This window comes from Myxine glutinosa, chromosome 14 (genome assembly GCF_964187855.1).
Source record: "Myxine glutinosa chromosome 14, kmMyxGlut1.1, whole genome shotgun sequence".
Classification (NCBI taxonomy): Eukaryota; Metazoa; Chordata; class Myxini; order Myxiniformes; family Myxinidae; genus Myxine; species Myxine glutinosa.
In genome coordinates, this window is record NC_136274.1 from 87,697,222 (window position 1) to 87,714,264 (window position 17,043).

At 46.4% G+C, this 17,043-nt stretch overlaps 1 protein-coding gene across 7 annotated transcripts in view; it reads left to right on the forward strand.

Moving 5' to 3' along the window:
• Positions 1 to 17,043, forward strand: part of DDIAS (DNA damage induced apoptosis suppressor) — a 100,087-nt gene that overhangs the window by 75,609 nt on the left and 7,435 nt on the right. For 6 of the 7 annotated variants that reach the window (XM_078768559.1, XM_078768558.1, XM_068136289.2 and 3 more), the window contains one exon: positions 7,687 to 7,792. The exons of the other annotated variant lie outside the window; for it this stretch is intronic. In XM_078768559.1, the coding sequence (XP_078624685.1) occupies positions 7,687 to 7,792 (106 nt within the window). The remainder of the gene's footprint in view (positions 1 to 7,686; positions 7,793 to 17,043) is intronic. 7 annotated transcript variants of the gene reach the window in all.

Consider the following 17,043-nt stretch of genomic DNA (forward strand, 5'->3'; position numbering starts at 1 on the left):
GAGTCTGTAGAAGACGGAAAGACCACCAACCTGCCTGCGGTGAGTAAGTGAAAGGCCCTCGGAGATAGCGTCATCGCGGGAGATTCCAATGATTCTGAACGCTTTGGTTTCAACAGTGTGAAGACGAGCGAGGTGTGAGGCAGGAGCACCAGCCCAGAGGGGAGAGCAGTACTGCATTGAGCTGCGGATGAAAGCCTTGTATGTGGTGAGGAGCTCAGGTGTGCCAAGGAAGGACTTCGCATGACGGAGGATGCCCAGTCGGCGACTGGCTTTTGAGGCCAGCTTGGAAATGTGGTTTTCCCAGGAAAGATCATGGCATGTCGTGAGACCCAAAAGCTTGATTGACAGAACGTCTTGGAGAGGATTATTCAGAAAGTAGATGGGAGGGTTGTCCAGTCGGTCTTTTCGGAGAGACATCGTAAGAGTGAGATTTGTCAGGATTGAAAGACATGTTCCACTTGTTTGCCCAGTCTGTGATTTTGTCCAGGCCTGCAGAGAGTGAGGAGGCTGCAGACTGCCGATCTGAGGGATGAGGAATGGAGCGGCAGAGAGTGGAGTCATCAGCAAAGAGATAGAGAGGATTTTCAAGAGAGTCAGAGAGATCATTGATGAAGACCAGAAAAAGCACAGGGCCCAGAACACTGCCTTGGGGAACTCCAGCCTGAACAGGAAGAGGAGATGAGAGAAACCCATTCAGGGCCACACGTTGACTACGACTAGAGAGAAAGTCCGCCAGCCATGCGTGGAGATTTCCATGGATACGAAAGGAGGAGAGTTTGGTGAGCAGAGCGGGGTGCCAGACCGTATCGAAGGCACGTGATATGTCGAGGGAGACAGCTCTAATTTCCTGTTTGGCATTGAGGACCTCCATCCATTGTTAAGACAGCAGAAGCAGCATGTCCAGAGTAGATAGACCTGGTCTGAAACCAAATTGATGATCAGAGATCAAGCCATTGGAGAAGAGGAAAGATTTCATATCCGAAGCAATGATGGATTCCATGACTTTGCTGATAATTGGGAGAAGGCTGATTGGTCTGTAGTTGCTAGGATCTGTTTTTGCACCTTTTTTGTGCAAAGCGGTGATGTTGGCTGATTTCCAAGCAGATGGCAGTTGACCTTGAGCAAAAGAGAGGGTGAAGAGAACAGAGAGAGGGAGTGAAAGAGCGGAAGAACATGATTTTAGGACCCGTGGGCTGATGCCGTCAGGTCCAGTTGCAGAATCAGAGTCGAGGGTTGACAGAAACTTTTCCACCTTGTCAGGAGGAAAGGACACGGAGTCCAGGAGCAGCTGGGTACGACTGGGTACGGTGGGTACGGTGGGTACAGAGAGGGATGGGTTTGGGACACATGATTTAGAGGCAAACACAGAGTTGAGGCATTCAGCTTTTTCACGTGCGGAGTCAGCTGTGTAGCCGTTTGAGGTAAGGGAGGGGATGGAGGGGGAACAAACACCAGAAACAGATTTGACCAGACGCCACCAGGATTTGGAAGAGGGAGACAGATAAGAGAGTTCGGTCTTGAGAACGGAGAGATATTGTTTCCTGGCTCTCCTGAGGGTGGACACACACTTGTTTCGGGCTTTGTGAAAGGAAATGAGATTTCCTTCCGTTGGATTTGCTTTCCAGGAGACGAAGGCAAGTTGTTTCTGGGCAACAGCCTTACCACAAGATTCCGTGTACCATGGATGGGAGGAAGGGTATGACAACTGAAGACTAGATGGGATAAATCTGTGCATGAGAGAGAGCAATTTACTTTGGAAGAATTCCCAGGATGAGTTGATGTCAGAGGTGGTCGAGATGGGAGACCAGTCCAGATGATTGATGGCTGCTTGAAGACCGTGCCAGTTGGCCGGAGTGAAATGCTAGACTCGTCGACGCTGAGCAGGCTCCCTGAGAATGGTCAGAGAGATGTCCACTTTAACAAGCACATGATCAGATGAGCCGATTGGAGCAGAAGAAGAGCAGCTGACATTTTCAGGGAAGTTCGTCATAACCAAGTCCCGAAGAGAAGATGCTCCATTGACTGAGATCCGGGTCGGGAAATTGACAGATTGTGTCAGTCCCAGTGAGTCGCAGAAGTCCTTTGCTGAGGAGCCATGGCTGGTGAGAGAGGTCCACACACCCAGCCAACTGGCATGGTGACAATTGAAATCACCACATATTAGGAAGAGAGAGTTGGGATGAGTAGATAGAAGTTGGTCCATATTATCAGACAGCGAGATGTAGATGGAGTCATCACTGTTTCGTGGACGGTACAACACACATATGAACAAGAGGTGGGAGCGAAGGGGAAGCCGGAGCCAGAGGTATTCCTGGGGGTGAGGTGGAGAGAGTGCAGTGCACTGTCTGCTTTGATCTTCATTTCTTCTTCTGCATTTTCTTCATTTTGATAATTTGATCTACATTTCAACAATATTTATAGATAAAGGTGATATAATATAACAAATATCATGAAACATTTACATTTTGTAGTCCATTTTATAATTGAAATAAACAAAAATGCAAATTTCGCATGTGGAAAAAGTAAGTACACCCCTCCAATCTCCATTTATCACTACTTCAAATACCTAAAATTAGAATCAGGTGCACGAGCTCAGGTGCAAATGATTAGAACATTGTTAGAGAGGATCTTGGAGGAACCTGTCTTATTTAAACCTCAGACTTGGCGATCTCGCAAGATCTCGCGTCACGGATTTTCGAAGCTCCACACGGTCTCTACGTTTTCAAAGTTCGTTATGAGATCTCGCGAGACGACGTCACGGATTTTCGAAGCTCCACACGGTCTCTACGTTTTCAAAGTTCGTTATTGTTCACAATTGTATTTTGTCGAAACTGCATTTATCTTTCGGTGTGTGGAACCTATAGTGTGCCCCTTGGAAGTTTCTTGGTGTTTATCTTTCATAAATTAATCGTTTCTGTTTGCCGCACCGCGTGTGAGGCCTTGCAGCCTCAGGCTTCCCCCGTCGAAGTTTGTTCCTTCCTTCGCTGTTTTTGATAGGTTTTTTGTTTTTTCCTTCTCCCCCAAACTTCACCGAACATCTACTCTTTGTCTAACGTTGTAACCCCCCCCCCCCCCCCTCAAAAACAAACAAACAAACAAAAAAAACTTTTATTTCCCTTACTCCTCGTGTGCTTTTGTCCCATCGTGCGCCTCTGTCCATGTGCGCTGTCCCGCCCCGCCCCCATTATCCCCTTGCCTTCCACCTTTTGCCCTGTTCACGTGACTCGTGGTTGTCCCTCAAGGCCCTCTCCCCGTTGGTATTTTTGTGAATATAAGATTGTTTTTCACGGTTCTGTTTAAATATGTTTAAACTTTTCCCTTCAGTGTTTTATTCAGTAGTTTATTACAACACGCTGTTTATATTCCTATTTCAAAGACTCCTTTCAATTTCCTCTTCAACTCATTCCATTTCAAAAAAATATTCAATCTTTTATAATTCTTTCTCACGACATGCTCTAAATTCTCATTCATTCCACCCCTCCTCCATCGTTCTTAAACGGATCACTAACTTGAAAATCACAACAAACCCAATTTGTTTGTAAATGTTCATCTTTCATTAATCATCCACTTTCTAAACTCCCCCCTTGCTCCTCCCCTCCAAATCTCCCCCCTTGCCCCTCCCCTCCAAATCTCCCCCCTTGCACCTCCCCTCCTAAACTCCCCCCTTGCCCCTCCCCTCCTAAACTCCCCCCTTGCCCCTCCCCTCCTAAACTCCCCCCTTGCCCCCCTCCTAAACTCCCCCCTTTCCCCTCCTAAAATCCCCCCTTGCCCTTCCCCTCCTAAACTCCCCCCTTGCCACTCCCATTCAACCCCCCCCCCCAACCTCTCCCCTTCAAATCTCCCCCCCCAACCATCCCTCCCAAATTCTCCCTCCTCACACCTCCTTCTCAAAGCTGCCTCCTCCCCACTTCGTCTCCCTTCTATCTCATACCTCCACCTCCCCCAACCTTCTACTTTCCTCTGCCCCCCCTCGAACAACCCCTCACTGTGCCTCATCCCATCACCATCAAACCTTTCGTCCTCCTCATCCTTCCCTTTCTTGTAACCCTTCTGTAATCTCTGACACACTATCAACTGCTCTTCCTACCTCTCCCTCTCTTCCTTCATCTGACCTTACCCTTCCCCTCCCCTGTCCTGCACCCGATGCTCCCCCTCTCTCCTCATTAACGGTATGGACCCCAAACATCCGGGGCCTCCGCTTAAACCTGACTGATCGCTCCATACAGGTTGCTTCTGACAATCCAGACTTGATCTGCGTAACAGAAGCTTTCCTCCTTCAAGATGTCTCTAATTCCTTAATATCTCTTCCTGGTTACTCCCTCCTCCGGTATGATAGACCTGAGCCTCGTCCTGGTGGTGAGGTGGCTATCTTTATCAAAAACTCTCTTCCTCACTCTCCTTGCACTGCCCTCTCTCCACCCCACCCCCAGAAGTACCTCTGGCTACGGCTTCCTCTCCGTTCCCACCATTTGTTCATATGTGTTCTGTACCGTCCTCCAAACAGTGATGACAGCATTTACATTTCGCTGTCGGACAACATGGACCAACTTCTATCAACTCATCCAAACTCTCTCTTCCTCATATGTGGTGACTTCAACTGTCATCATGCCAGCCAGCTGGCTGGGTGCGGGTTCATCTCTCACCAGCCATGGCACCTCAGCAAAGGACTTCTGCGACTCATTGTGACTGACACAATCTGTCAATTTCCCAACCCGGATCTCAGTCAATGGAGTATCTTCTCTTCTGGACTTGGTTAAGACTAACTTCCCTGCAAATGTCTGCTGCTCTTCTTCTGCTCCAATCGGTTCTTCTGATCATGTGCTTGTTAAACTGGACATCTCTCTGGCCATTCTCAGAGAGCCTCCTCAGCGCCGACGGCTCTGTCATTTCACTCAGGCTGACTGGCACGGTCTGCAAGCAGCCATCAATCATTTGGACTGGTCTCCCATCTCTACTGCCTCTGACATCAATTCTTCCTGGAAATTCTTCCAAAGCAAACTGCTCTCTCTCATGCACAGATTTATCCCATCTCGTCTTCAGTTGTCTTACCCTTCCTCCCGTTCATGGTACACTGAATCTTGTGGTGAGGCAGTTGCCCTGAAACAACTTGCCTTTGCCTCTTGGAAGGCAAATCCAACTGAAGGCAATCTCAGTTCCTTCCACCAAGCTCGGAGCAAGTGTGTGTCTACCCTCAGGAGTGCCAGGAAGCACTATCTCTCCACACTCAAGATTGAACTCTCTCTCCACACTCAAGATTGAACTCTCAAACCTGTCTCCTTCCTCCAAATCCTGGTGGCGTCTGGTCAAATCCGTTTCTGGTGTTTGTTCCCCCTCCATCCCCTCCCTTACCTCAAATAGCTACACAGTTGACACTGCACGTGACAAAGCCGAATGCCTCAACTCTGTGGTTGCCTCAAAATCTTGTGTCCCAAACCCATCTCTCTATGTTCCCACCTTTCCCAGTCAAAACCAACTGCTCCTGGACTCTGTGTCCTTCTCTCCTGACAAGGTGGAGAAGTTTTTGTCAAACCTCGACTCTGATTCTGCAACTGGACCAGACGGCATCAGCCCACGGGTCCTAAAATCCTGCTCTGCCGCTCTATCTCACCCTCTCTCTGTTCTTTTCACCCTCTCTTTTGCTCAAGGTAATCTGCCAGCATCTTGGAAATCAGCAAACATTACCGCTTTACACAAAAAATGTGCAAAAACAGATCCTTGCAACTGCAGGCCAATCAGCCTGCTTCCAATAATTATCAGCAAAGTCATGGAATCCATCATTGCTTTGGATATCAAATCCTTCCTCTTCTCCAATGGCTTGATCTCTGATCCTCAATTTGGATTCAGACCAGGTCATTCTGCTCTGGACATGTTGCTTCTGCTGTCTCAACAATGGATGGAGGTCCTCAATGCCAAACAGGAAATCAGAGCTGTCTCACTTGACATATCACGTGCCTTCGCTGCAGTCTGGCACCCAGCTCTGCTCACCAAACTCTCCTCCTCTGGTATCCATGCAAATCTCCACTCATGGCTTGTGGACTTCCTCTCTGGTCGTCGGCAACGTGTGGCCCTGAATGGATTTCTCTCATCTCCCCTTCCTGTTCTGGCTGGAGTTCCCCAAGATAGTGTTCTGGGCCCTGTGCTATTTCTGGTCTTCATCGATGATCTCTCCGACTCTCTGGAAAATCCTCTCTATCTCTTTGCTGATGACTCCACTATCTGCCGCTCCGTTCCTCATCCCTCAGATCGGCAGTCTGCAGCCTCCTCACTCTCTGCAGACCTGGACAAAATCACAGACTGGTCAAACAAGTGGAACATGTCTTTCAATCCTGACAAATCTCACACTCTTACAATGTCTCTCCGAAAGGACCGACTGGAAAACCCTCCCATCTACTATCTCAACAATCCTCTCCAAGAAGTTCTGTCACTCAAGCTTTTGGGTCTCACTATCTCCCATGATCTTTTTTGGGAAAACCACATTTCCAAGCTGGCCTCCAAAGCTAGTTGCCGACTGGGTATCCTCCGTCGTGCGAAGTCCTTCCTTTGCACACCTGAGCTAATCACCACATAAAAGGCTTTCATCCGCAGCTCAATGGAATACTGTTCTCCCCTCTGGGCTGGTGCTCCTGCCTCACACATAGCCCGTCTTCACCCTGTTGAAACCAAAGATTTCGGAATAATTGGAATCTCCCACGATTAAGCTAACTCCGAGGGCCTTTCACTCACTCACCACAGGCAGGTTGGTGGTCTTTCTGTCTTCTACCGACTCCTCTCCGGCCTCGCTCCCCCAGCTCTGTCTGTGTTTTGTCCACCAAATATTCCTACAGGACGCACAAGATCTGCCAGCAACCCTCTTCTGGTGAAATTGTCAAAATCAAGACTCTCTGCTCACCTTCGCTCTTTCATTCCTCTTTTCTCTCGCCTCTGGAACAAAAACCCCCTTAGTCTCTTCAATCCCACTCCTCCCTCCAGGTCTTTAAAACAGCTGTCTGGCCACTCTGCCATAAAGCCCAGATCGTTGGAGTGTTGCAGTGATGGTTGTCCTTCTGGAAGTTTCTCCCATCTCTACACAGGATCTCTGGAGCTCAACCAGAGTGACCATCGGGTTCTTGGTCACCTCTCTTACTAAAGCCCTTCTCCCTCGATTGCTCGGTTTGGCCTGGCGGCCAGCTTTTGGAGTGTCCTGGTTGTTCCAAACTTCTTCCATTTAAGAATTATGGAGGCCACTGTGCTCTTGGGACCTTCAATGCAGCAGAAATATTTTTGTTGGCTTCCCCAGATCTGTGCCTCAACACAATCCTGTCTCTGAGCTCTGTCGACAGTTCTGTTCAAAACACACCTTGTCACAAGTGTGCCTCGCTGACCGGATCCTCAGTCGAGGTCCTCAACTATATATTCAATATATATATTTAATATATATTATTATGTTGTAAATATATATATTGCCAATATGAGGAGCTCACTTGATATTACATACAGAGTGCAAGTAAATATAACGAACATTGTGATGATCAATACTTCTTTTATTTGTCCAAAATGTACAATGAGATTTTATCTTTTTTTTTTTTCTCTCCTCACCCCACCCCCCACCTCCCACGCTCCCATCCAAACACAGGCACATGACCTTTGTGTGATAATTCAAAATTTTGTAAAGCGTCGCATCTATGATTTGGTTTATATGTTTCGCAGGCAGTTGGGAGCTGAAAGGCTGGAATCCAATCCACAGGCAAAGGCAAAACTTCTTGGGATGCTGCAGCTGTGTTTTGTTGGAAGACACTTCTTGTTTGCTGTGCGGGTGAGATTTTGTTTGTTTGGTTGTTGGATTGAGTGTTGAAGTTCCTCTTTTTATAACGTTTAATTAAGATCAGAGAAGTAACGTTTAAATCAATGTTCTCGTCTTGAGAGAACACCTTTTGAATATGTTTGTTTAGAAATCACTTTTTGACTTTCATATTTTCGACTTTTGCCAAAACAAAATGCCGAGTTTCTGGTCACCCGACCAACCCAAAAAAATCCTGGTCTGCATTTGAAGGCTGAGCAATGCATCAAGGAAACGAGGTAATGCATGTTTCGTTCGGAGTGATCGCGTCAGCGGTCTATTATACACTGCCCAAAGAAGATGCATTTTCATAAATGCAAAGGAAAGAAAATCGTGGTCGTTCATAAAACAAAAAACGTGTTTTTTTTTCACGTGTTTTCAAGGCTGAATCATGTGCAAGTGTAGAATCGATAAACAAATTGTATTTCATGTGTGCATAGACATGTAATTCACAGATGGGAAATAAATAAATAAACAAGAGTGGAAATTGCCGAGAGATACGTTTTCGTTTTTATTTTAGAATTTATGTGAATGTACACTTTGAAGAAGTTTATTGAAATCTTAAAATAAAAAAATGTCCTTTTGCACGCTGTAACTAAAAGAGTAATTTTGGTTTTCACCGGTTAAAAGGGTGTAATGTAATGCCCATATACACCTCCCGCAAGACTTTTTTTCCCAGGGACTTTTCCATTTGAGCTGTATTCTTTATACAGTCGTCACAATAAAATGTTTCATTCTTTAAACAAGTCCAAATAAAAAGTTGCAATTATTTGGTACTCTACACGTGGGGAGAGGGGCAGGGCTTTGTTTACATGGGTGAAACTCTTTCGGTATAGCACGGAACTCCGTATTTTTGTAACAACGCATTGGGAGGTTTCCGTATTTTCATAATCAGAAAAACATGCCGCATTTTTGGGGGAATTGCGGTTCTATTCCGATATGCTGATTCGTTTCTTAAATGTGTAGATACGTGTCAAAGCTATCCGAGTACAAAAGCTTGCAAGCTCGTTACCGTTGTTGAAGCAATCGTCGTTGCTTCAAAGTTTGAATAAATCCAATGTTCAAACAATTCACTTGATTATTCAGATTTATTATTTGGGGCAGATCTCACTCAAGAATATGAAATAAATACGTTCATATAACACCCTACCCTTATGTCAGAGATACAACGAAAAGTACTCAACACAAACGTTTTCAGTGAATCTGCTCTTTAGGCAGATTCAACGTGAGGATTTTATAGGATTTACATTCAGACTGAATAATGAGGTGTCCATTCAATGGCCCCACGACTGTATCTGCTTATTGTCTCATCATAAGCACAGGAATTTCCCTGCGTCTGAATGAATGATCGTTTTAAGGCCATTTTCCCCGCTAGAGCAGGGGTTAGCCTTGCGGGCCCCATGACAATCATGGTTCCCTGTTTGAGGCAATGTTTTTATGGCCGGATGCCCTTCCTGACGCCAACCCTTGGTCACGCTCCAAGGATGCGCAGGGATACGGTGTACCTATTCTAAATCGGGGTACACACCGTGATCATTCATCCCAGCAAGCTGGTACTCAATTTGCCGACCTCGGAAGGATGACAGGCTGAGTCAACCCCCCTGGCGTTAATTCAGCAATCGACCGGGATTCGAACCCAGGATCCCAAGCCGGCACCCTAACCGCTAAGCCAACACCAGGCTGAGAAACGCATTTGTTCGCATCTCAAAGATGTAGTATTTCCATGCAAATCTTGTTCTCCTTTCAGCCCATTATTAGTCCAATTCATAGTGTAAGGTGAACACTTCACCGTCATTGAATATATGCACGTTTAGAGAATTATAATAAGAGTTGTGATGATTGAACCATCAATCTGGAAGATGTCATTATGTTTTCAGTATTGAGGAGGATTAATTTAGATCAATATTATTAGGTCAACACAATTGTAATGAAATAATCGATTGTCCTCTGCGTGGGATTACATTGAAGAATATTTTTAATGCTCGAGAGGGAAAGGGGAGTCTGACTTTTATACACAAAGAACATACGAAAATACAAAGGTACTTGAAGTGCTTCTCAAAAAGTACATCAAAGGAACATCCAAATACAGAACAGTAACATCATCTCGGCCAGGACCCCTCTCTCCCAGTCGCTGTCATTGATTTCGATTTTATAGGCTCGAAAGCGGCCGACTATCTCATCATCAAGGCCACAGCAGATGTGATGTTTTGAATTATGCCGCAGAAGTCCAAAGGTTGTATCACGTACAGGCGAGAGGAGGTGCAGACATCTTGTCGCCCAGGGGGCATCTTGACCTTTGTATGGACATGCATATATTCAGTTTTAAAACCATTCTATTAAACACAATACAATTGACTAAATTGCCAACATTTGAATTCCAATTCACAACCATTTAAAATGGTACACTATTCCATTTAGCATTTAAGATGTAACATTTGTGAGATGTGGGTACAAAGGTGTTTGCATTCATCAGTTGAGGACAGAGACCGCTGTGCTCCAGACATCTCCTGCAAACACTCCCAAGTGAGGAGTTGGCTGTCCTTCACCCCACCCTGCCGTCTCACCAACAAGCATGGCTGTGGCACAACACTCAGAGCAGGATTTATTAACTAAATATTTTTCAATAATTAATCACCTTTATGATTATTAAAAATACATTTTACCTTTGTAACATCCTCACTGAGTAAAAACAGTCAGTGTGTCTGTTGGTGTGTGTCTGCCTGTACGTGAGGATTAAAATCTTCGACATCTCCTTCCTCTTGTCATATAATGACAATTAATTATTAATGACAATTAACGAAGAAGATTTTTTTCCTCAAAATTAACTATCTTTTTAAATTCTCATGGATACTGTTTTATTGACTGATGGGCCTATTATCACCAGACGTCCTCTGGGTGGGTAGCAGTGACATGTCTTTACCTCATAGGCTGCCTCTCCATTGAGATCTCACTCGTCGTTGGCAATCCAAGCAGTTGGTCTGGCATCTGAAGGATCTGGCACCTGGTGAAGCCGCTGAATGAGGTCATGGTCCCCACTGTCGAAACAGCTGGTAGAATCAGCTGGTAGAATCAGGGTGCCAATGGAGCTGAAAAGCAGGTCTGCCACCACATTGTCCCGGCCAGGTGGGCTGGAGCTGAAAGCCGCTCCAGTGAAAACCGCTCTGGACCACTGGCGCATTCAGAGCGGTGTACGGCTTGTACCGGAGAGAGCCAGCAGAACTGTGAGGGCTTGATGTGGAGGGCGAATGCATGATTATACAGATAGAGTCTTACCCCAGTCCATTCCCAGGGTTTGTCCTTCCGTGTTGCTGGTGGAGCGGTACTATCGTTGTCGAACACCAGGAACCGCATCAGGTCATGCCGACTGGGAAAGCATCTTCAGTTGCTGATGCTAGCTCCATATGGAGGCGTGGTAAATGGCCATGATGTTGGACTGAAGCACAGAGATGCTGTTAGCCCAATCACTTTGTAAAGATGATCACTGTGGACGAATACGACAGGCCCGTGCACATCAACAAATAATACGAAACTGAGTATGGGATGTTTTAATATTTTAGCAGTTTAAATCAGCAAGGCTGTCAGCAGTTTGTTGCCGAGCATCTTCCAGTTCTTGACCAGCTTTTGCTGCGCTGTAGTTTGCGAAGATTCATCACAAGATTGATATTTTCTGAATGGCTCTTGGGGCCTGGTATAAGCAAACTCATGTGAGATGCCACATAACTTCAGCCAATGCTGAAGTTGTCTCTTCAGCCATATGACATTGGCACAAGTCCAGCAACAATTCTTATTCACATCTTTGGCATGTTGTTGAAAGATAATTAAATATGTATCAATTCCATACAAGCCCGAGGAGCCACATTTGCAAAATACACACACTGCTTGAGCTGCAAGGTCATTTCTCCCAATATGTGCCAACGTAAAGATTTAAAACAATTAAACATTTACAAAATCTCACATCTTTAAGGTGTAGGTTTTTTTTCTTCAACAAGTGTCTTTGCACACATGCTGGAGGACTTGTTGGTCATTTTACAGTACATTAAAACCAATTTCCTATTTTTATTTTGTCTTTTCAGCGAAAAAAAACTTTTAAATTAGCAGGTGGTTACAGATAAGCAAGAAACTCATAAATTAAGATACTATTCTGTATAAATGTAAGGAACGTATGCACAAAAGGTAGAATTTAAATCTGCCTCTTTTCTAAAGAGCCCCGCCCAGGAGGACTCGTGATTGGCCGGGGGATGGGCGAGTAACAACCAGGTCGCCGATTGACAGACTAAGGAAGGTGAAGGACGTGCCACACTGATTGGCCACCGACCGATGACGTAACACCAAAGGCGCGAAGTGCTCGGCCAATCGGAGAGGAGGGCGCGAAAGACTAGCAAGAAGCGATGCACTGGTTGGAGGGGAAGAGATCCGACGTCACGAGACGGCCAGTAAAACGACTCGCTGACCGACATTTCCCGCTCCTCGTTTTGGATTCCTTCCTGCCCGGACCTCTCTTCCCTTCTCTCCCGTTTGGACTTCTTCCCGTTTGGACTTTCGCTTGTTGGGCGACGACGAACGGTGGAGAGACGGTTGAGCGCCGACGATCATCCTCCCCTATTGTTCTTGCTCCTGGTGCCTGCGTACGAGTGTTATGGGACGGACCGTGCAGCGAGGCTGGTGTTCGCGCCAATGACGGAGCGGTTCGCGCCAACAGGAGCTGTGGTCGGACGATGTGCTCGGACCTGACGATCCTCGACATCACATCCAGACAGATAAGACGCACCACACAGAACACAACGTTTGTTTTATTTATCCTTCCATTTGTCCTGTAGTTAAAGTCTGTGTAGGAGCGCTCATTAGAGGGGTTTCGTTTTTACCGTCACGTTTCTTTGTTCTCGGGGTCTGGCAATAAAGCCACATTTATTTTTGTACCTTCAATTCTGGTTTTTGTGAGTTTATTTTCAAAGGGTGAAGACATCATCGGGGCCACCCAGGTAAGTCGGAATCCTTCCCCCCCCCCCCCCCCCCTCGCGTATCATCCGCCATCGATTTGGATAACGCCTCATTAAAGCTCGATTAGCTATCCGTGGATGCTCTGTCTTAATAGAGTCATCCACAGGACAGTATAAAGTAGAACCACATTGAAGAATACGTCTCAAATTCAAACAAGGGTTCTACCATGAATAACACCTCTGACCATAACCTCATGTTAAATTAGTTCCCACAGGCATGGGACCAATGTATCTCAACATCCAACATGCTTCGAACCACAGACCCTGCACCTGTACACTCAGACCAGCAAAGAGTGCATGCTGTTAAACAACACATACCAACAACTGAAAAACAAAACAAAAAGTCTACCTCTCCAACCACTCTGCCTTGCTGAACCAGTGGATGCTCCATCATGTGGCCTCAGTACAAGTCTTTTTATGATTTTGACATGCTAAATCCTCAATGATACAATCAATCCAACTTCACACCCATGCAAGCAGAACCTGAACCCCTCAAATTCAGACCTCTTTTATCCCGAAGATGTTTTAGTATCCATTTAACTATTTACAAGCTTTTATCCTCTCGAACTGAGGAAATCAGCCAGCTTTGAGCTTGGACAGCAAATGCCATACATTTTCGTCCCAAATTGAGTGCAAATTTTAACAATGGCTCTCAATTCATGTATTGTCAACATTCATCTGGGTCACCCTTTAATTTATTTTCAGCCAGCTATGGCCGCACGCGATTGGCCACCTCATTCGCTGAAGGTGGCTGGGCCCTAGCCATCCTCAAAAGAGGTGAGGTGGGCAATCGTTATCCTCATTATCATAACACAGCTGTTCTCAAACACACTGGTTCTAGCAATATAAATGAATTTTTTTTTTAAACATTATGGTGTGGATTAAAATATTCGACACTGCTAACCTATCAATTTTGTCCCAGCCTCCAACACTTTGGTCTAACACACCTGGATCAATAATGGTGTCACTGGCCCAGTGTCCACAATGGCTTCACAAAATTCACCCTTACATTTTGCATCTAACCCTCAGATGCCATACATTTTCGCCAATTTTTCGCCCCACGTGCCAATTTTTCTTCAATTCACTACTTTCACCAAAGAAGGATACTTCTACATACACTTGACAGCCGAGCATGGCCCCATATGCTTGGCTCGTTCCAATCCCCCTATTTATCCCATGGCTCTCTTACCAAGCCGGGAGTCCACAAATCACAACATATCGTCTGTGGAAGATCATGCTCACACCATCACGTTCCACAGATGCTCCAATTGTTGTCCGGTGGTCTATATCATACCTGTCCATGTGGATCGACCCGCGTCCATAGGCCAGCACAGCATGACAGGTCATCACATGCTGGCTGTCCCAGAGTCTCAGGGAGAGGCTATCAGGCTGCATGCCCGGGCGGTCAGCACATCTGGCCCTTGCCGGTCATCCATGGTGCCGCCACCAAAGCGCGACCTGCAACACCAAAGCTCGACCTGCAACACCTCCCCCTAGTGGTCCTCATGATACACCAAACCAGGTGCCTTTGAGAAACAACCTCTGCGGTCTTAACTCCCACCAGGGTCCGGCGACCCTGCCAGCCCGAGGCACTCACTCGGATGGCGCCCTGATGGACCAGGGACGCCACACTCCACCAGACTCCCCGTGGGACCCAGGTCATACCACGACACCCATGGTTTGACCCCACGTCCAAATCTCGCCAGCACAGCCCCCCAACTGGCTGGCATAACCCAATTTTGAAAGGGGCAAATTTTACACGAGGCCGACCCAATGACCTCTCTTGGTCCAAATTCCGCAGTCCGGGGACCAACTCCCTCCAAGGCTGCTCCAAATCTATTTCGCATTTAAATTTCAGTCTGAATTTCCTTTCAATTTTTTTAGCTTCGCGTGCCCAACTGCAGCTGCAGGTGACAACCCCTTCTTTGGGTTTTTCTGCCCCTCCCTGCTGCTGTTCCAAATTCAATATGGCTACCGCTTTTTCCGAGGCTCTATCTCCCGACTCCTCCTTTTCCGATTCCAGCTCGGGGCCAAACCAAAAGCTGAGCGCAATTTGCCCCCAGCGGGTGTCGAACTTGCAACCCTCTGACACCGAGTGTCCGCCGGGTTCGAATCCCATACTTCTGACACCAGTTGTCATGTGTCTACCCTGTAGTGAGCACCGCAGGGTGATGGAGGGCCGACCGAGCTTTAACTCCGATGCGTACCCAAACTATGGCGGTTCCTTTTACACGTGCAGGGGTGGAGGGTAACAAGGCTTACCTGTATGGACGGACGCGGCACGGGGGTTATCCGATCCCCTCGACAATTAAACGTACAAGACAAGAGAATCTACAATACAACAATTAAAATGCAACAAATAATGGTTTAGTCTTACTATAATTCACCAAATGTCCGTCTGTCTGTTCAAAGGTACTGTAAAAACTGCTGAACCGATCGCAAAGATATTTTGGGTGGATAATCCTGGAACCCCTGAGAGTAAAATAGGCTATTTAGTTTTCCCAATTTCAGCTTTGGTCTCCAGCATTCTCAGGTTTGGACTCCCGCATAACATTCGCATTCGCATAACATTCATTGTGACGATGTTCTCATTGTGACGATCTTACTATAATTCATCAAATGTCCGTCTGTCTGTCTTTTCGAAGGTACCGTAAAAACTGCTGAACCGATCGCAAAGATATTTTGGGTGGGTAATCCTGGGATCTCCAGGAGTAAAATAAGCTATTTAGTTTTCCCAATTTCAGCTTTGGTCTCCAGCATTCTCAGGTTTGGACTCCCGCATAACATTCACGTTCGCATAACGTTCATTGTGACAATGTTCTCATTGTGACGATGTTGTGACGATGTATGTGTTCATGGTAGTGTTTGACGTGATGGTGTGAATGTAATTTCGTAATGTTTTTCGTTTCGTAATCCTTTAATGAACGTTTAATGCCCTTCGATGTCTGGGGCCGCACGCGCGCTACACTAGACGGGCCAGCGTGTACCTTGCCCTTCGCCGTCAGGCTTGGGTAAACCGCTGAGCCCCATCCGTGATGGGGACTGGGGCTTGAGACAGTGTCCCACAAACGAGGAATTCCCAGTAAGCGTGAGTCATCAGCTCGTGTTGATTAAGTCCCTGCCCTTTGTCCACACCGCCCGTCGCTACTACCGATCGGACGGTTTGGTGAGATCCTCGGATCAGCCCCTGCACGGGCCGTTCTCGGCTCGTGCCGGTGCACCGAAAAGATGAGCGAACTTGACTGTCTGGAGGAAGTAAAAGTCGTAACAAGGTTTCCTTATGTGAACCTGCGGAAGGATCATTATCGGGACAACATGAGAGCGAGCGAGACGCGAGACGTACTTGATCCGTGATCGTCCATGTACTGTTTAGCCATGTACTGTTTAGATTTTGATGATTTGCATGTGATATGATTCAACGGATGTTTATATGAATCGTTTAAAATAAAAAAGTCTTGAATTTCTGATATTTTACCTTTTCATTTGGGCTTCCCAATTGAAGCCCCGCCCTCAGGGCGGGTACCGTTGCTAGTAAAACAAGCATTCTGAGTATTGCGCTGCAATACATGTCCCCTACCGGCAGTCTGTCGTCCGGAAAACTGTTGGGGAAATTACCAAGGGTTATTTACCCACAGGTTCTGAATCGTTCCCAATCGCTAATTACCTCAGGACGGGCTCACCTGTGATTCGCACTCGGGACTTCGATTTATACACCTCGCAGGCAGGTCAGCAGAAGCACGAGAAAATAAGTTGTTGATAAAGAACCTTTCGAGTCGCTAAATATCAGTACCGGTAATTTATTATATTTTCCTGTTCACGATCAATGATCGATGTGTATATATATATATATCTATATATATATGTTACTTGGCTAAGGCTCCGCCCCTCCCGAAAGCACACGCTGTGTCGCGCTTTTGACGTTCGCGAGACGAGGCTGAGGGCACGCGGTGCGGCTTGAGGAGAACTCTAGAATAAACAAAGTGCCATAACGTTGTCAAAAATGATCGAAACGTCGTGAAGTTCGAACTTGATCTGTAACTTATCATAAGGAAACCATGTACCAAGTTTGAAATCATTAGCATTAAGAGTTTAGAAAAAAAAAGTCCAGAAAACTGTTCTTTGCGTGACGGACGGACGGACGGACGGACGGACGGACGGACTGACGGATGGCGTACAAACCTATAGTCCCCTCCGGTGTACATCGGTAGGGGACTAATAAATGCCAGGATA